This window comes from Topomyia yanbarensis, chromosome 3 (assembly GCF_030247195.1).
Source record: "Topomyia yanbarensis strain Yona2022 chromosome 3, ASM3024719v1, whole genome shotgun sequence".
Taxonomy (NCBI): domain Eukaryota; kingdom Metazoa; phylum Arthropoda; class Insecta; order Diptera; family Culicidae; genus Topomyia; species Topomyia yanbarensis.
In genome coordinates this window covers 229,786,842-229,808,337 of record NC_080672.1, presented here as the reverse complement: position 1 = coordinate 229,808,337, position 21,496 = coordinate 229,786,842, and the positions used below count along the sequence as shown (strand labels likewise).

Sequence of the window (21,496 nt, the reverse complement as noted above, 5' to 3'; positions counted from 1 at the left end):
CCAAAACCTTGGGAACAGAAAATTACGGTTAGATATGTTTTCTATGTCAGCAACCCAATTCCCACTTTTCGCTAATAAACACATAGATGCACTGAATATCTACTGTGTCTAGTGTAATTATGGCGTAATTTACATAATCCATTACACATTATTTTTTCCCCACCGTAAGAGCTTGAATATTGTTAATTATCAACTTTCGAGAAATCCGTTTGTTTATCTCAACGATTTCTCTGACGTCACCAAAACTGTCAATTCGCGGAGTAGCAAGTCTCGTTTCTGTGAGCCGTGTTCCTACATAGCTTGGAAGTTTTCTCTCTCTCTGCATCATTCAGTGCAAGTTCATTAATGTGAGTTAGCCAATCCCTCGTGGAAGGATTTTCGTCCCAAACTTCAAAAGAGTTTTTAAGCTGTCGAAACATGTATATACATTCCTTTAAAAAGCCTTGATCCATCTCGCGAGCTACCAACTCTCATACATGACTCAACAGCCAGCACTACACTCAGTCAAAACCACGCGTACATCCAACATCCCATGCGTCAGCTGCTCAGTTAGCCAAACAAACACTAAACAAACCAATGAGTTAGTTTGTTCAGTTCAAAGGAATATCAGCTCTATTAGTGCCACCCTGTTGACATATACTATCCCACAATGCCGTAAAATCTACGAACATCAAAAATCTCAAAACGAGCAATTCTGTAGATAAATCAAAATAAGAACGACCGCTTATCTGTAACAAACTAAGATTCGAAGCCAGGGACGGATCCAGAACAAAATTGCGGGAGGGGTCCGAAACTTTCTATTTTAAAATCATCATTGTACAATACGTAAACGTAAAAACCTCATTTAATGAAATTCAGTAGTGGTAGTCGCATTTAGTTTTAAAAAGATTTTAAGTTTGAAACCGATAAAAAATTCAGACCAATTCAAAATTTCTCAACAAGTTGAAAATTTTCGGGAGGAATCCGGACCCCTAGGATCCCCCCGCCCCTAAACCCGCCATTGTTCGAAGCCAATAAACCACTGCATGCAAACCAGGTGACAAAAGATGTAAGACGAAAATAGTTAACCATCGACACTTCAGAAATAATCGCACAAACACTATCACTTCGTTTTCGCAATTATCCATACACATTAAGTATCTGTGGGTCTAATAGAAGTAGGAATATGTAATTCAATATTTCACACACGTTTATAAAGCCTCTCAGTACTTGCATGCGAATTAGTGGTATAAGCTGTAGCAAAATAAGCCGTCACGCACGCTCTCTGAGCCCGATCGGAACGACCCCCGCCCCACTCCCCGTCAGCCACTAATGTTGTATATGTCTCGACAAACATATGACTACGGCCCAAAAGCCAACCGTCAAAATCCACCCCGAATGGAAATTCCAGACAAACCGTTACTAGTCGAATACAGTTCACAACAGTTTATGAAAGAGAAAACTTTTCTCTTTCGTTTACTACCAACATCTGTGATTGGCGTGCAACGGTTTGTCCGGAATCCCCACTCAAAGCGGACTGTGACAGCCGGCCTCCAGGCCGCAATCATATGTTTGTCGAGATGTGAATCGTGGGCTCTGCTATTGTGAACACTATGGCGTCGACCCGTTGTGCTTCTGGATTGTTTACATACCTCTGGCCGCCAACACCAGCAAACCGTGTGCTCTGCCACATCTATATATATACCTCATTGGTCAGCCACCGCTGCTCGGCTATTCACAGAATTTCCAAAGAACAACCGATCAGCAACAGCAAACAAAGAGCGATACAAGCGCCATACAGGCCAAACCGGCCACGCAAAGCAACACTACGCAACAAAGCTCATCTAGCTCACACAATCTTGAAATCAGCTACACAACTATTGATACCAGCCATTCCCTGCACAGAATATTTCTGTGCCTAGTGTATGGTTTGAAGGTGCGGTAGGAGTCATTTTGTTTTCATCCAAACAAAAATCATTAGAATCATCAAATCGATCAACAGATTTGATAACAGAAGGAAAGATAGAAAAGAATGATACAACCCACATATACTTTCTCACACTACTACAGTGAACCACCATCCCAGAGTTGATTCCACTGATGCTTTTTTCTGACACCATTCTGAAACTAACCTAGACCGCCCTACAACGCATCCAAATTCCAACACACACTGGTCTCCTCGTTATAGATACACTTTTGGGGGTATTGATACCGATAGCGAAACTAGCAAACCGGTAATATGCGAAAGAATATCAGTTTCGTCTCCATGTTCTCTTCAAACAATACATAAGTTGTACAATGCTCGATTGAACCATCCTTGTTCGTATAAACCGGCTAAGATCACGGATACCAATCTGGTGGGTTCATTGTACATTGTAAGGATACGAACAAAATGTATCAGCGCTAGCGGAGAGCAAGAGAAAACCGATGCCACGAATCCATGTATAGGAATACGATTGTGCCAGCGAACATGTACACGTACGAATCAGCGAATCTACTAACACAACAGTCAGTAGCAAAAATGTCCCGCTCCACTCCGCTAAACATCGCGGATGTTTCCAGTTGTGCCTATGGGTGTGTGGGTACAACCAACTCTCGTTCACGCTTCAGACGCATGGCTAAAGTACGACTCACACGATACATCAGGCTTCCGTCACCGGTACGGAACGTCAAGATCAGTTACATGCATTAAGATGGAGGTATTCACACACACACAACAGCAACGGCAAGGAACGTTTTGACGTACGGCACGTGTGGACGGGCGCAAGAGAAACGCATTCAACTTATCCTGACGGAACGGTGACGCTCCGTTGACCTTGACGGAAGCTGATGCATCGCCTGAATCGTCCTTAATTCGTCACAAGTTATGTAATGTCATTCTCAATAGATAAATGGAATAATACTCCCTTTGCTCCTGGTATTAGCTGCTATCAATGAAACCGATAGTTTTGGCTTTCACCTTCTCATAAACAGCCACTTCTCGTTTCAATTTTGTGTTTTTTCACACACACACTAACATTGTTGGTTTTCTTCGTGTAAAACGATTTCGCACATATGCAACTACCATTTTAGAGCCACCAAAATTTTCACAATTCTACCACTTTGGGTTTTAATTAATGCTTATTTTTATAGATAACAATCACTATGAAGCATTACAGATCACATCACAACATTTGATGCATTAAACATCGAGTAATTCTAAACAAATTTATAAAATAACGCGGAGCAAAACCAAGTACGACTATCAGCCAGTGCTGCCTTCCAGACTCCTCCTGTGCTAAGAAAATAAATATTTTACATTAAGTAGTATAGTCCTACGTCTACAGCTCGTGCAACTCCATAGGGCTGCTCCTTGTAGTTTTTTCAGGTAAAATTAATTCTCCGAGAACTCCCGGTTTTCCATGTTATTCCCGGTTTTTCTCGGGAGTAGACACCATGTTTAAAGACATCTACCATCAAAAATACAAACTCGATTTCTGAAATTTACTTTCCCCTTTAAACATTTTTCAGTTTCTGCTTATATGGGACAAAGAACAGTCGAAGGTCAAAGCGGTCAAAGTAACTTTGGTTAGTCATTAGTGATCTAGACCTGTGAATCAAAGAATTTAGCTTCAATATCAATAAGTTTTGCAACATCGTGATGTCATGATGAAGACAGCTTATAACGAAATTGATGGCGTAAACACTCTCTGCACACCGTAGCTCCGGAACCAAATCGGATCAGCTATATCTGAGAAAATTAAAAGTTAACATATACACAACAAATGTTTACTGATCTCGACGAACTGAGTCGAATGGAATATGACAGTTGGCCTTCCGGCCTAGTTCAGCTTGCCGTTTTTCAAAGTCATTGCATATCCATTTTCTATATGAGAAGGGCAAAAAGAATCCGATGTATGACACAGAAGTAGAATCCGATGTATGACACAGAAGTATGTTATAATGTACAAGTCATCTTATACCGCAATCGACATTCTGGACACTGAGACGCACGCATTCGTACGGATCTTAAGATACACCTCTCGTATGTTAACAACACTCGCCCACTCTTTTGGAAATTATCACCACAAATGTTGCTACGCGGAGTCAATATTACTTTTTTAATTATAGCACTGAAGATATGTTTATACCTGATGCAGTCTGCAACTCCATTGAATTGCATTTCTCCTTCGGCTTTTTTAATAGCTTGTAGTCTTGTTTTAATGACATCAAATGGGTTAACCGCCAATGCAGCTAAGGATCCAGCCGCGCATCCACTCAAAAACGAACACCTTAAAAAAGAAACAGAGTTAACTTTCTTTATATAAATAAATATATGGATTATTGTATGATTTATATCTATAAAATTGTTCTACACACGTATTTCAAGATAGGTGCCGTTCATGTACCACGTGAACCAAAAAACCGGCGTCGGCGGTAAAACATGATGATGAGTTATGTTCTACCATAGACCATGCGGTAGACTTGGGTGCAACGCCCAACTCCTACTTAGCAGAAGGTAAAGAATTCTTCACATTTCCATGTCCATATGAGCCTGCCTAGTCCTAGTTTTCCGTTCCAAGTTTATAACTGATTCGCTCTAGAATACCTATCCGTCTTTCATTTTCATTTCTTTCGTTTCTCTTAGTCTCAAATTTGCCGAAAATATCCAACAAAATCGATACAGTAGAACCTTGCGGCAACTAAAACATAGTAACATATATTTAATGTGGGCGAATGTGATCCGGGATTTCACAAATCTCTTCTCTCACGGATAAGTCGAAAAATACATATGGATCAGAAGTATCTAAGAAATGAGCACGGTTAACGTTATAAGAAGAATTGATGTTCTGTTCCATGTAATCGATATGCAATGACATGAATCGGGTCTAAGAAATAAGCTCGACAAGCCTTTCGCAATTTGCAATCACCAATGGGTTCAAAATATCGCACTTCTAAACTCATCGTATGGGTCGAGTGCATGCAACCCAAGGCAATGCGCAAACAGCGATACTGGATTCTCTCTAGTTTGATGAAATGTATGTTCGCAGCGGAGCGAAAGCAGAAACATCCGTACTCCATCACTGATAGTATCGTTGTTTGGTACAGCCTGATTAGGTCTCCTGGGTGGGCACCCCACCATGTTCCGGTTATTGTACGGAGAAAGTTGATTCTTTGTGGCTACTTCTGTTTCAGATACCTAATGTGACATCCCCATGTACCTTTAGAGTTGAACCAGACCCCGAGATATTTGAATGTTGAAACCTGAGCAATAGTTTTATCCATTAACTGAAGCTGTAGTTTTGCTGGTTCACGCTTCCTACAAAATAAAAATAGCTCAGCTTTCTGTGTAGAGAAATCAATACCCAGCTGGAGAGCCTGTCGAGCTCAGGATCGCTTCACGGTACATATATGCATACGTTTGAAGTTGGCTGAAAGCCTTCATGTATCAACCAGTAAATTGCTCAAGGAAGCATATATTGAGAGTGGGCGAATTACCCAATAATAACAAAAGGCCTCATGATAGCCGTAATTACTCATCGACGCTCGTGTCCCAAGCTGCATTAATTGCACCATTCATACGGTGGTCTAAGCTTCCACCAGGGACGAGACTCCAGGTAACTGGTGAAATTTATGATAGTAAGTTACTTGGCAAGGACCATGAGGAAATGCGAAGAAAGCAATTATCGTCTAGAAGGGACGATAGTAATAAAACTCTCAGACGGTTGCCAAATAATACAGCATTGTGTACGTAGGCGATCCCGGCGAGGCGCAAGTACCGCCACGAAGGCCGTAAAAGAAAAAAAAAATAATAATAAAGTGATCTAGCGACGGTCCTGAGAAAATAATCCAACGTAAAGGTATCCGGTCTAGACCGATACCAAATAGATAATTTTACCCGCGCCGAAAGATATAGAATTGATTTGTTTACCAGCGCAAAGGGTTTAGGATTTGAATTGTTTACCCACCCTAAAACAGTCTAGAAGGCAGGAACATAATTTGCCGGCCGTACCGAATGGACGGCGGAAAGGAATAAAAAAAAAACACACCACGGTAGGAGTGAGCGAGAAGGGTGAATAGCTAGAACTAAGTAGGTAGGTGAATAGTTAGATTAGGAATTTGTATATATAGTTTTAAGAATATGAAATTAAATCAGTCGTTCAGTCGCTTTTTCCCATAGCAGGTGTTTAGTCGTTTTTCTTTCTAAGTAGAAACCGATGACACGTTTTTCCTTTGTAGTGATTCGCAGTTAAAGAGGTCCCTACCAGCGCCCAGCAGACGTCAATCAAACCAACAGAGGAGTTGGTAGTGAAGTATACTTTATCATATAATCTATTTCTTTTTTCTCCTTTCCAAGGTACAACCCGCTAGGAAAACCGTAGTCATCATAAGTCGTACTTCCGGCTTATGACCTGCTAGATTTCCCTCCGGGTAAAAGAAACTTTAAAAACCAAAAATAAAATAAATTCTTTATCAAATCCAATAAGGAAGTAAGTGCGAAGCTCAGTAACACGTCGTTGCTAAGCTAGAACCAAGTCGGTTCTAAATCCCAACGACATTTTGGTGGCTCCAGAGAGGAGCGGAGCACAATCTTCCTTAAAATTTTATTAAAGTATTTTGAATAGTTTTCAACTATTTAAAATTGAGTATTTAAGTCAAGTTTTCTATAATTGGAAAGATTGTTAGAGATCGATTGATAAATACTTCTAAGAAAATATGGAATTCGTGTCGAATCCCAACGGCCATTGTCGGCTTTGCACAAGGAAAGATCGAGCAAAGGTCGACATGATAACCTGCTCCGATTGCGATAGATATTTTCATAAATATTGCGTAAAGATGAATAAACGACCCGCAATACCAGATGTTTGGTATTGTGTAAAATGCCAGCAGCGCAACCAAGAAGAGGTTAAGCTGAAGAAAGACATCGAGATGTTAAATATGGCCATCCAAGACAGCGAAATGATGATTGAGCTGATGAAGAAGAACGAGAGGAAAACATTATCCCTCGTGAACTCCCTTCTAAATAAGAATGGGATGGAAGACTTGAAGATGAATAATATTGCACTTCAAGCATTAGAATTAGATGGTAGCAAATCTATGTCTGAGCTGTGGAAAATTCATGAGAGGAATTTGTTATCCATCGTGAACTCTTTTCAGAATAAGATAAGAGCAAAAGACTTGGAGATGAAAAATGTGACACTCCAAGCGCAAGATAGAAACAGTGAAGCAATGGCTTAGCTGACGCAAATACGCGAGACGTTGATGCGAACAAGCGAGAGGACAGTATCACCTCTCGAACCTTCCTTTCAGAGTAGGAAGATAGTAAAAAGTTTACTTTCCACAGGGTATTTCGGAGCTACAGCAATTCCAAATACGCCTGAAACTAAAGAGCCTAAGTGCTCAAAGGAAATAATTCGAAGTTCTCTCCAAAAGAAGGAGAGCATTTATGAAATTGGACAGCTTTGGAAAAATGATGATGTCAAATTTCCAAAGACTTATGCCTTGAACAGACTCAACATAATGAAACAAAATTTGAATGTTAACAAAAAGGAATGGGCAATGGCATCCTTTAATAACTATGAATCAAAGAGATTCATTAGAGAATTGAGTAAGGAGGAAATTGAGTATCCGTTTGAACGAGTACTTTGTATACCTCATTTTAGTAAAATTCCGCCAAAATTAAGATTAGATTTTGATGCGGCACAAAAGGTTCAAGGTATATTGTTTAACTCCAATTTGTTGTCGGGACTAGATGCTTCTCTATACGAAGTATTATTGAAGGTGGCGGTTTGTGGAGACATTAAGAAAATGTTCCACCAAGGCCATATAAAATCGGTTGATCAGCAAGTTCAACGATTTTTATGGCAGAGATGCCGAACCGACAAAGAGCGTGATGTATGCGAAATGCAAGTAATGTTTTTCGAGTCGATTAGTTCGCCGTCACGCGCACAGATGGTAAATGTTCAAATAGAAGCATTTGCGAAAGAAATGAAAAGGATGCTAAAATATGACATCCAAAATGATGAAGAAAGAAAGCAAATAAGGGACTATGTGCCCAAAGATGATTATTTTAAAAAAGTATATCCCCTCATTGACATCAACACTGGAGTCATGAGAGCGCGAAGTAAATTGGAATACAGATGTATTCTGAAGACTTTTTATGTAACAGTTCCAGGGACGACTCATATCCCGCTGATAAGATCTAATTTAAACGCGTTTCTGTTTGAATATAGCGGAAAGGATTATTTTGGACCTTTCTATTTTCAAAAAGCTAGAAATGCCAAAGAAAATAAATGGGGAGTAATTTTCGCTTGTTTAATTACTCGTGAGAAGCATATTGAATTGGGAGGTAATATTAGTAGCAATGCCTTTTTCCTATGTTTCAAGTGGCATAGAGGTAAAGTAACTCAGCTTTACAGCAACAACGAAACCAACTTCGTTGAGACCGAAGAAGATTTAGAGCGGCTTCCCCAATATCTCAATTCAACAGTGAAACGAGGAGAGCCGACGGAGTTTGAAATTTCCAACCCTCCAGCAGCTCCACATTTTAGAGCCGTCTGGGAAAGGTTGAGCAGAGCTATAAAGAAAGTGCTCTGTGCCAAGATAGACGATATGTCTAAAAAGACACCTATAAGTGAAGTGTTGCGATCAACCTTCATTCAAGCAGAGTGGTTTGTCAGTTTGCGACCACTAATCCATAAAACATTGAAGGATGTGAATGATCAATCTTTGACTTCCTTCTATGCGATTTTAGGAATGGCAGGCGTAGTTAGACAGGCTGAGATCCTTAGCAAAGGGGCAATCCGTGAACACGCGATTGCTGAACTAGCAGTTTTAGACGTCGAAGGAAAGGATTTAATCCCAAAATCGGCGAAGAGTAGACAGGAATCAGAGCATGGTGTAATGCATGCATCTGAACTTGGATCCGTTGATCCTACTTTTAAAGATCGCCGATATAAAATGAAACGAGAAATTGTGAGAATTTCTCAGGCAGAGCAGAGAAAAAGTAGTATATTAAAAGAGATAATTAGGCCATTCATTCGCTTTTCTCCAATTTCTATATTCACAGCTATGGTAACTGCGGCAGCAGTTCTCAGTATGGCAAATTCATTGTTGGTCAGAGTCGTCCAGGATGGAGTATTTATCGACCACATAGGCACGAGTCTGATGAAACAGGATAAATGGCGTACCAATATGAACACGATATATGCTTTATATTGCTCGCTTGCACATCCTATTGCCGAAATCGTCTCTCTAGTTTGGTGCCCGTACCAATTGACTTGGAGTCAAATAATTGAACGTGTCCAGAGAAGATTCATCCGGACGGTATTATGGAATCTACCGTGGCGTGATCCGTTAAATCTTCAACCGTATCCTCACCGCTGCAAGCTTGATATGTTGAAGCGCCGCCGGCAAATACAACAGGCAACGTTTGTCGCAAAATTGAACAATGGAGAGATGGATTCTTCGTGTCTTTTATCACTATTGGACTTCAGAGTATCGCAAAGGCCACTGAGATCAGTTGCCCTTCTACAGCCCAGATTTCACCGTACCGCAGTTGGATATAACGAACCAGTATCATACATGTTCCAGCACCGGAAGTTACTCTTCCACCAGCAATGGCAGCATCAACAATGGTAGTTCTCATCAACAAGAAAATGTGTCACGTGAAATACAAAAGGAGCTAGCAGAAGAAAAATTGACAGATACGTTCTTTCACTGTAGAAGAAGACGTTTTCGAATTTCGTGAAAATTCCTATTGATTTAAAAGAGAGATTATAAAACTTTGCTGTTTCAATTAAGTATTAAGACTTCGTCAGATGGATAGGTATCCCCAGCTGATTGACAGAGCAAGATGTAGATCAACCTGTTTTGAAATATGTGATGAGTACAGGATTGATAAGTAGCATATTTGAAGTATGTAGAATTTATATTTATATATATTTGGAATATTTATTAATTAATGGATAAGTATCATATTTTGGAGTATGTAGAATTGATAAGAATTATATTGTTGAAGTATGTAAGTTTGAAGAAATAAAAATTGTTTTCATTTATTACGAGTTAAAAAAAAAAAGAAAAAAAAACTTGTGCTACAATCAGGGATTCCACATGTTTAGGTGACTATAGAAGAATAATTAAAATGTATGTAGAAGTCTTTAGATGGTTATGTAAAGCCTTTATATCTTGGAACATTGCTATAAAAGTAGATTTAAACTAAAGAAATCAAATATTCAAATACAGTTATTCTAGTGTAAAATCCTGTAGATGTCTAGCCGCGTCTGTATCAGACTATCAAAAGTCTGTAGAATACAGCCATGTTTGTATATCTGGCACCACAATGTAAAACCAGAAGTACAGTGGATCATCTGTTTCCACTTCTAGAAATATTACAGAAAGCTCATTGTAAACAATAATAACGAGTTATAATTATTATAATTAACAAACAAATTAGACAAAAAAAAAGTATAACTATTTTTATATTCTGCGACAGTCGCTCGATCATAAACAGTAGTAAACCTTCAGGAAGATTTACGGGGCCGGGAATGTCGAGCTCAGGATCGCTTCACGGTACATATATGCATACGTTTGAAGTTGGCTGAAAGCCTTCATGTATCAACCAGTAAATTGCTCAAGGAAGCATATATTGAGAGTGGGCGAATTACCCAATAATAACAAAAGGCCTCATGATAGCCGTAATTACTCATCGACGCTCGTGTCCCAAGCTGCATTAATTGCACCATTCATACGGTGGTCTAAGCTTCCACCAGGGACGAGACTCCAGGTAACTGGTGAAATTTATGATAGTAAGTTACTTGGCAAGGACCATGAGGAAATGCGAAGAAAGCAATTATCGTCTAGAAGGGACGATAGTAATAAAACTCTCAGACGGTTGCCAAATAATACAGCATTGTGTACGTAGGCGATCCCGGCGAGGCGCAAGTACCGCCACGAAGGCCGTAAAAGATAAAATAATAATAAAGTGATCTAGCGACGGTCCTGGGAAAATAATCCAACGTAAAGGTATCCGGTCTAGACCGATACCAAATAGATAATTTTACCCGCGCCGAAAGATATAGAATTGATTTGTTTACCAGCGCAAAGGGTTTAGGATTTGAATTGTTTACCCACCCTAAAACAGTCTAGAAGGCAGGAACATAATTTGCCGGCCGTACCGAATGGACGGCGGAAAGGAATAAAAAACACATCACGGTAGGAGTGAGCGAGAAGGGTGAATAGCTAGAACTAAGTAGGTAGGTGAATAGTTAGATTAGGAATTTGTATATATAGTTTTAAGAATATGAAATTAAATCAGTCGTTCAGTCGCTTTTTCCCATAGCAGGTGTTTAGTCGTTTTTCTTTCTAAGTAGAAACCGATGACACGTTTTTCCTTTGTAGTGATTCGCAGTTAAAGAGGTCCCTACCAGCGCCCAGCAGACGTCAATCAAACCAACAGAGGAGTTGGTAGTGAAGTATACTTTATCATATAATCTATTTCTTTTTTCTCCTTTCCAAGGTACAACCCGCTAGGAAAACCGTAGTCATCATAAGTCGTACTTCCGGCTTATGACCTGCTAGATTTCCCTCCGGGTAAAAGAAACTTTAAAAACCAAAAATAAAATAAATTCTTTATCAAATCCAATAAGGAAGTAAGTGCGAAGCTCAGTAACACGTCGTTGCTAAGCTAGAACCAAGTCGGTTCTAAATCCCAACGACAGAGCCCAAGCAGACAAATTGTCCAAGGTATCTTACAGTGGTCCTTGCAAATCCACGGCTTTGGGACGTGTAATAGAGACCACACCGTCATCTGCAAGCTGCCTTAGCGTGCAGGAATTGACAAGACATTCATCAATGTCATTCACGTAAACATTGTAGAGAAGAGGGCTTAGACATGAGCCCTGTGGAAGGCTGTAGCTAAATTGTGATGTCGATAAATCACCACGCGAAAAATGCATTTGTTTTTCAGACAACAGGTTTAGCAAAAAGTTATTTAAAATTGTTGAAAGACCATGCTGGCGCAACTTCTCACAAAGAGTGTTGATAGAAACTGAATCAAAAGCCCCCGTAATATCCAAGAATACTGATGCCATCTGCTCTTTGTTGGTATATGCCATTTGAATTTCTGTTGAGAGCAACGCAAGGCAGTCGTTCGTCTCTTTGCCTTTGCGGAAGCCAAATCTGACAGTAAGCCATTTGCTTCGACCCAATTGTCGAGGCGAAACCAGATTATTTTCTCGAATAGCTTCCGGATACAGGACAGCATTGTAATCGGTCGATACGAGTTGCTGTCGGAAGCTGGTTTTCCTGGTTTTTGGATGGCGATGACCAGTGATGCCACAAGTACAGATTAATCTAGAAAGGTACAGATTTTTGAAGCGTTTTTGGTACAGATTCTGTACGGTACAGATTACAGATTTTTGTAAAAAAGTACAGATTGGTACAGATTTTTTTAGATGACAGAAGAGTAAAATAATTTAACCTTGCGATGCATCCCATAATGTGCACAAAGAGCGAAACACAAAAAAAGAGCGGCACAAGAACACTGCGATGTGGAGATCACCCGCCCAAAGAGAAACTTGAAAACGAAAAAGAGAAAGAGCTGTGCACCAAGAGATGCAAAATTTCGCACATTGAGTCACCTTAAAGAGCCACTTTTTTGTGCCTCCCCTCACTGACAAACAGGTAGGAAGGGGAATCAAACTATTCAGATTCAGATAAAGATTGATCGGAAGAACGTTTTTAAAATGTTTTTTGGTTGTCTTCTCTGCTTCCGTGCGCATGGGACCATGATGCACACTAAAGAGCCTCTTTATTTCTACTCTTTGAGGTGTGCGGCCATGGAGTAGAATGCACACATGGGAGCAAAACACATAGGAGTGAAGAGGTTTATTGTGAAAGAGAAGAGTCAAAATTTCTGGTTTGATTTCCCCAAATGAAAAATATGCATAAAAAAATGATTTTTTCTAAACAACCTTGTTATTGTTTCGGTACAGAATCCGGTACAGATTTTTCTATAGCAGAGTACAGATAGGAAAGATTTTTCAACTCCCGGTACAGATTTAATTGTGGCAACACTGGCGATGACACTCACTTTTCTCCAATCATGTGGGACAATGTTACCTTCAAGAAACTTATTAAATAAATTCAACAAGTGTCTCTTGGCAGAGTCTGGCAGATTCTTCTACAAGTTGAATTTGTTTCTGTCTGGCTCTGGGGCTTTATTGTTACATGGCAAAAGAGCAAGTGAGAACTCCACCATCGAAAACGGTGCTTCGTGCCGTGCCGGGGCGGAATCCGGACAAACCTTCTTGGCGAAATCGAATATCCAACGGTTTGAATATTCCACGCTCTCGTTAGTACTGTTTCGGTTTCGCATACGTCGGGCCGTGTCCCAAAGAGTGCTTTTCGATGTTTTTCTTGTTAACCCGTCGACAAACTGGCGCCAGTAACTGCGTTTCTTGGCTTTCATTAAATTGTTCATTCGCTTTTCTAATATCGCGTACAGTCGATAGCTAGCAACCAACTCGCCAGGTGCATTGGTCAAGTGCCGTGATTCTGAAGAGACGAAGTCTAAAAGCAAACTGCCTGGACTTGGGGTGAAAATGTTACACAGTATTAACCTCCTATGATTTTATGATGGCAGTTGCAGGTACCGGGGGAACTGTGGGTAAGACGGACAGAGGGCGAGGGGGAGGAATTAACCCGAGCAAATGAGTTCAAACACTATATAACTCAATAAAAAGATCAAGAACTAGCTAATACCCATCGCGCGTTGCTACTTTCAACGGAATAGGAGGAAACACAATATGTTCCGAAGCGCCATCTAGCGGGCAGATAATCACCAATCCATAGCACAAAAACACGCTCCATAACATATGAATGGCTGGCGTCCAAAAGGGACTAACTCACATTTAGAATTGTTCACAGGAAATGGAAAAAACTTCCGTATTTCCAAATTAACATCGTTTTTATTAAAAAAAACATTCTTTTATTATTAGTGCATTGTTCCATGTTGCTTAGAAAAAATAAGATCATTACAAGTACTACGAGTAGTACACGATATTTTTCGTAATTCGGGGGGCTAACCCCGAGGGTCAGGGCTGGAAACGTGACATTTTTTTAAAAACGTCATAAGCTTACAAACTTTCACGCTGCTGCCCGAGCAGGAAAGTCATAGACGAATTTCATGGTTGGTGTATGTATGAATGTCGTTCAATGAATGTAATCTCTTTGGTGTGCGTGAATGCCGCCCTACAGCAGTTTTGTTTCCCGCCACCAAGGCTGGAAGAAGTCATTTCGAATGTCATTTTAATGCGAAAGTTCGGGAAAAAAACCAACACGACCGCCAAGGTCCAAGTTTACCTACAGCTGTTATCCTTGTAAACGGACTGTTGCAAAATTCATAACATACGAGATTTATGGCTTATATGTGCAAGATTGGAATGTGCGTCAGTTCTGTTTTCGCTTGCTATAGGAAAGGAATGCAAGCAAATATTAGCGGGCACTTGGCAGTGTTGAGGGGGAATTGGCGGCCATTGAAATAGTTTTGGACATTTTCAATGCGCAGGGGGTCCGCCTATGTTGTCAAAATGGAATTATTTCCACCTTTTTGTAATGAGTTTTATATTCTGGTTGCAGTTGAAAAATCGAAATAGTGAACTGGCGCCTTTCGATTTTTCTCGTGTTTAGCTCTTGTTCAGCTAAAGCGCAACTGATATAGATGATGGGCAAGTTGATTCTCTAACATGTACACAAAAAACAAAAGGCGCAAGTTCAAAGTTCAATTTTGAACTGCAACCAGAATATTGAAGGGGAAATTGTTGGCCGTTGAAAATCAATAGTTTTGCACATTTACAATGCGCAGGGGATGCGCCGATGCGCCAAAACGTTTTTTTTCAACTTGTTGGTAATGAGTTTTATATTGAAGGAGAAGTTGTTGGCCATTCAAAAACAATAGGGGGGTCTGCCGATGTGTCAAAATGGAACTGTTTTCAACTTTTTAGTCAAGAGTTTTATATTGAAGGGGAAATTTTTGGCCGTTGAAAATTAATAGTTTTCAACATTTACAATGCGCAGGGGGTCCGCGGATGCGTCAAAATGGAAATGTTTTCAACTTTTTGGTAATGAGTTTTGTATTGAAGGGGAAGTTGTTGGCCATTGAAAATCAATAGTATTGTACATTTACAATGCGCAGGAGTAATGAGTTGTTGGAGTCAGTGTTGCCACAATTAAATCTGTACCGGGAGTTGAAAAATCTTTCCTATCTGTACTCTGCTATAGAAAAATCTGTACCGGATTCTGTACCGAAACAATAACAAGGTTGTTTAAAAAAAATCATTTTTTTATGCATATTTTTCATTTGGGGAAATCAAACCAGAAATTTTGACTCTTCTCTTTCACAATAAACCTCTTCACTCCTATGTGTTTTGCTCCCATGTGTGCATTCTACTCCATGGCCGCACACCTCAAAGAGTAGAAATAAAGAGGCTCTTTAGTGTGCATCATGGTCCCATGCGCACGGAAGCAGAGAAGACAACCAAAAAACATTTTAAAAACGTTCTTCCGATCAATCTTTATCTGAATCTGAATAGTTTGATTCCCCTTCCTACCTGTTTGTCAGTGAGGGGAGGCACAAAAAAGTGGCTCTTTAAGGTGACTCAATGTGCGAAATTTTGCATCTCTTGGTGCACAGCTCTTTCTCTTTTTCGTTTTCAAGTTTCTCTTTGGGCGGGTGATCTCCACATCGCAGTGTTCTTGTGCCGCTCTTTTTTTGTGTTTCGCTCTTTGTGCACATTATGGGATGCATCGCAAGGTTAAATTATTTTACTCTTCTGTCATCTAAAAAAATCTGTACCAATCTGTACTTTTTTACAAAAATCTGTAATCTGTACCGTACAGAATCTGTACCAAAAACGCTTCAAAAATCTGTACCTTTCTAGATTAATCTGTACTTGTGGCATCACTGGTTGGAGTTACTTGTTGGTAATGAGTTTTATATTGAAGGAAAAGTTGTGGGCCATTCAAAATCAATAGGTTTGGACATTTACAATACATAGGGAGTCCGCCGATGCGCCTTTTTCAACCTTTTGGTGATAAGTTTTATATTGAAGGAGAAGTTGTTGGCCATTGAAAATCAATAGTTTTGTACATTTACAATTCGCAGGAGGTCCGTCGATGCGCCAACATGTTTTTTATTTCAACTTGTTGGTAATGAGTTTTATATTGAAGGAGAAGTTGTGGGCCATTCAAAATAAATAGGTTTGGACATTTACAATACATAGGGAGTCCGCCGATGCGCCAAATGATTTTTTTTCAACCTTTTGGTGATAAGTTTTATATTGAAGGAGAAGTTGTTGGCCACTGAAAATCAATAGTTTTGTACATTTACAATGCGCAGGGGAGTCCGCCGATGCGTGAAAATGGAAATATTTTCAACTTTTTAGTAATGAGTTTTATATTGAAAGGGGAATTGTTGGCCATTGAAAATCAATAGTTAAGTAATAATAGTTAAATTATGCGCAACAACAAGCTTTGCCGCCTACACTGTTTACTGACTTGCAATTACGTGAAGAAAACGGATGAAAAGGTTATTTGCAGAAGGTTTGGCAGAAATATGTTTTTCCCTACATCGTAAAATATATTATGCTTATTGTATTGTGATGTATTTTTTCGAACAATTTCCGCAATATGACTTTTATCGATTAGTTTTAATTACAATAATGTAATTTGCCCAACAAAACATGACATGTTTCAATTGCAATACGTTTTCAAAGTAGTAGCTACTTTCTCCAGTTTTTTTTTTCATTTCGGTATAACGGTTGACGAGTTTCCACCATTTTGTGATTTATAATGGTAATACGGTGAAGACCTGTGTTTATCAGCCCATTGGTGAATTTTAGGCTGATAAAACGGGAATATTGACAAAATCGGGAAATATAATTTTCTTTCTTTTTGATCAACCGATGCTCTTAAAATACTCTTCTTTTGTCTCTATATACAGCCGCTTAATCTTTTTCGGATCTCTAAGATAACAAAAATATGCTCAAAAAATGATTTACTCGAAATCAACTTGGTTCATCTGCTAGAGCCCATCAAACTGCAAACTATCAATTTCTATATGATTCTGACAAAAACGGGTCAAAAAGCTGATAAAATCGGGGGTAGACAAAATCGGGGTACACAATATCGGGGGCTGATAAAACCGAGTCTTTACTGTGTGTATCTGCAGTAATTATCTTGATATATAGTAACTGTAATAAAAAAAATTCGATGAAGCTACTTCCAACTTTCCAAAATTGTATATAAATTCGCTTAATAAACATCAAAAATGTGTACTCGATCCATACGTAAGAGATACAAATGATACGCTCTTACCATTGAAGTAGAGCAAAGCACGACATTCCAGCATCCATTCTATTGAAAAATTCGAAATTCCTAAGATTTCCCGGTCGCGCTAAAGAAACCGAAAATAATGACTGGTAGTGCATGATTATCTTTGAACATATGCTACTATTTGACAGCTATAGTGCTAAATTGTAAATATTATTATTACCTTTGGTAAATTCATCTGAACAGAAACATGTTGAAGTGTTGCAAGTTACCCCGACAATAAAGAAGGAGTGAATAAATCCACGAACTGTCAATTCATGACCGTCTGGGGTATATTTTAACTCTTTCGCTCTTTTGAGTCGAACTATTGAGTTCAAAGAGAAACTTTGAATAGTGAACAGTGATAAATAACTAAGAAATCATACACAATCGATTGGTATCCTCGCATAGTAAAGTATACCTAAGCAAAGTTTGTTTTTTGAAATTATATGTTTTGCAATAGGGTTTTGATTGCTATGTGATTGTTTTATGAACTAGGGGCAGATCACTCTAGGATTGTATAACAAACTTGCATAAACTTAGAAAAAAGGCATTTAATTGCGCTATATTTCACCCTAAGGAGGAAAATTTGGTAAAAACCAAAATTTCTCACTAGGGTGAAAATTTGTTGGTAAAAACCAGTCTTTGTACAGGAGGGCACAAATCCTTATTTCATTATGCTATATTTCACCCTAAGGAGGAAATTTTGGTAAAAACCAAAATTTCTCACTAGGGTGAAAATTTTGTTGGTAAAAACCAGTCTTTGTACAGGAGGGCACAAATCCTTATTTCATACTATGTTGCGTTTCGGCGTCAAGCCGGCGCTAATCTATTCCGACAATAAGTTAGTGTCGATTTCTGATGAGGCGAAGCCGAAATGCAACTAAGTATGAAATAAGGCATTTAATTTCCATTTTTGCATCACCTTTGCACTCCCTCGAAGAAAAGATTATTTAACAATCGTCCTACGCTGATCCACTTTGTTCGATGTTTTGATGAATGTAGGGCTGTTTTTTGTAGAGTTTTAACACCGACGAACCGACATGACAGAGGCATTCGAAGTGTCCCATACAAAATAACGATTGTTTTGAAATGAAGCGATCACTACTGTCAAACTACGACAGATCGCTCCGCCATGTTCGAATCTGGGCAGGCTTCTCGATAAGTATATTGATGTGACAGAAGGTGTGCAATTTCCTCAGCTGCATATGTAGTGGTAATATGCATCAAAATCGTATTCAGAACTGATGCATGTATTCTGTTACTTTTTTGCTTGTAACGGACAGCTTTGTTAAATAGTACATGGAAAAACGATCTCCAACATGCCAAAAAGGGATTGTTCGTTCTAGCATATTTGGTACAACGTCGATACACCTTGGTTTTTGCGTACTGTTGTGTTATCGACGAAGACTACCACGCGAACCATTATACAGATGCCGCTAGTGTAACAACGTATTTTAATTTAAACAATTAGGACAACATCTGACACATTTTTGTTCCATGTGGCACGTCGGTTTGTCGGTGGTTTTAACGTCTTACACGCAACGCAAAATATATTGCACGCAACGCAAAATGCATTACGAATGTCTCTCTGATGATTATTCTTTTGCATAGACCGTTTCCAATATCAAATTATAGTCTCGTCAAACAGCAAGTGGCATGAACTCCAATATGATAACGGATAAGATATTAACATATGTAACGCGAGAGTTTTGATTTTACAATCGACAGGATTTGCATGGCGTAAATACTACATCGCTCTAAAAAAACAAATCAGTAATTGGGACAAATTGATCTGAATACAACAATTTAGCATTTTCAAGTTTTCTGAGTTTTTCTGAGTTTGCCACCAATAATCTTATTGTAGACATGCCTACACCTTATGACGATTACCTTGAAACAACTTTGTGTTTGTTAAATTGGCCACTCTTCGCATTTTTCTTTTGATACGCAATTCTCACTTCGACAAAGATCTTTCATGAGGGCCTAAGTCAGTAATGCCGCAACTACAGATTTATCTAGGAAGGTACAGATTTCTGAAGCATTTTTGGTACAGATTACAGATTTTTGTAAAAAAATACAGATTGGTACAGATTTTTTACATGACAGCAAGGTAAAATAATTTAACCCTGCAATGCATCCCAGTAAATAGTTGAGTTAGGCAGCAGTGATGGCAAGAATCTGAAGTGGAGCTGGTACTGATTGAGCTTGAACTGAAGCTGAGATTATAATGCAATATGCGAGAAACATGCTTCCAGCAAATCAAAGGAAGGGATGATGTCTAATAAAAGCCGAGCGAATCTTCTCGGAGTGCATACGTTTACTCTGACTTACTCCATTTGAATTCCTGCAAGCAGGTTTCTCGCATCTTACTGATATTTCCAACCCCACCTCAACTTCTCGCCGCCACTCTGTTGGTCACCTTTGGTTGGCAAACAAAGTGGCAGTGAGAATTTGAGCTGGAGCTGATATTGACATTACCCAGTCAAACTCATCCGGAATTCTATCTGGTTTTCCACACTACTTTTACAGTGAACAGAAAGTTACGGCGGGTAGCCTAGAACAAAGTTTCAATAGTCTACCAATCGCCAGCATCGGTTTTCCACACTACTTTTACAGTGAACGGCAAGTTACGGCGGGTACCCTAGAACAAAGTTTCAACAGTCTACCGATCTCCAGCATCTAGTTTAACCCGCCTTTTAGTTTACTGGGTTCTTGCGGAATTCCAGTTCAAATAAAACAACCGAGTCAGAATGTTTGGTTTGATTTACTCGAATGCAAAATATGTATAAGAAAAATTATTTTTTTAAACAACCTTGTTATTGTTTGGGTACAGAATCCGGTACATATTTTTCGATAGAATAGTACAGATAGAAAAGATTTTTCAACTCCCGGTACAGATTTAATTGTGGCAACACTGGCCTAAATCGCTAATGTAAACAAACTGAGTTTTCGCTACTATGACATTATGCGACTAAAATACTGCAAGGTAGCGGTAAAAATGGTCGAAATCATTTCCTTTTGAGATTTCCACTATGGAAATATGCCAAAATGTAATGGTGGAATATTTTTGTTCGTTTAATTGTTTCTTATGTATTGGCACAAAATTATTAATGAAACAGTTTATTTTCCTGATTAAAGGAGAGAAAGTGTGAACATTTTGTCTTACAATACCATCATTCTGTAACTTGATTATGCTACTACCGCATAAAAAGTTTCCATTATGTCACATTGGCGGTTGCCCGTGTGCATTGTAAATGTCCAAAACTATTGATTCATTTTCAACGGCCAACGAATTCCCCTTCATTTTCACGCATCAGCGGACCCCCCTGCGTATTGTAAAAGTCAAAACTATTAATTTTCAACGGTCAATAATTTCCCCTTAAATCTAAAACTCATTACCAAAAAGTTGAAAACATTTCCATTTTGACGCATCAGCGGACCCTCGTGCGCATAGTAAATGTCAAAACTATTAATTTTCAACGGTCAATAATTTCCCCTTCAATATAAAATTCATTACTAAAAAGTTAAAAACATTTCCATTTTGGCGCATCAGCGGACCCCCCTGCGCATTGTATATGTACAAAACTATTAATTTTCAGCGGCCTACAATTTCCCCTTCAATATAAGACTCATTACCAAAAAGTTGAAAACATTTCCATTTTGACGCATCAGAGGACCCCCTGCGAATTGTAAATGTACAAAACTATTGATTTTTAACGGTCTACAATTTACCCTAATATAAAACTCATTACTGAAAAGTTGAAAACATTTTCATTTTCACGTATCGGCGGACCCCCCTGCACATTATAAATGTACAAAACTTCAAAACATTTTCATTTTGGCGTATCTGCGGACCCTCCTGCGCATTGTAAATGTACAAAACTATTGATTTTCAACGGCCAACAATTTCTCCTTCAATATAAACCTCATTACCAAAAAGTTGAAAACATTTCCATTTTGACGCATCCGCGGACCCTCTGCGAATTGTAAATGTACAAAACTATTGATTGTCAACGGCCAACAATTTCCCCTTCAATATAAAACTTATTACTAAAAAGTTGAAAATATTTCCATTTTGACGCATCAGCGCATTGTAAATATACAAAACTATAGATTTTCAATGGTCAACAACTTTCCCTTCAACGATACTATGTGCAAAATACCG

At 39.0% G+C, this 21,496-nt stretch overlaps 1 protein-coding gene across 15 annotated transcripts in view; it reads right to left on the bottom strand.

Moving 5' to 3' along the window:
* The window catches only part of LOC131692701 (mitochondrial glutamate carrier 1-like), a 548,789-nt gene that overhangs the window by 111,451 nt on the left and 415,842 nt on the right, over positions 1-21,496 (bottom strand). For 14 of the 15 annotated variants that reach the window (XM_058979891.1, XM_058979894.1, XM_058979886.1 and 11 more), the window contains one exon: positions 4,110-4,250. The exons of the other annotated variant lie outside the window; for it this stretch is intronic. In XM_058979891.1, coding sequence (XP_058835874.1) covers positions 4,110-4,250 — 141 coding nt within the window. The remainder of the gene's footprint in view (positions 1-4,109; positions 4,251-21,496) is intronic. 15 annotated transcript variants of the gene reach the window in all.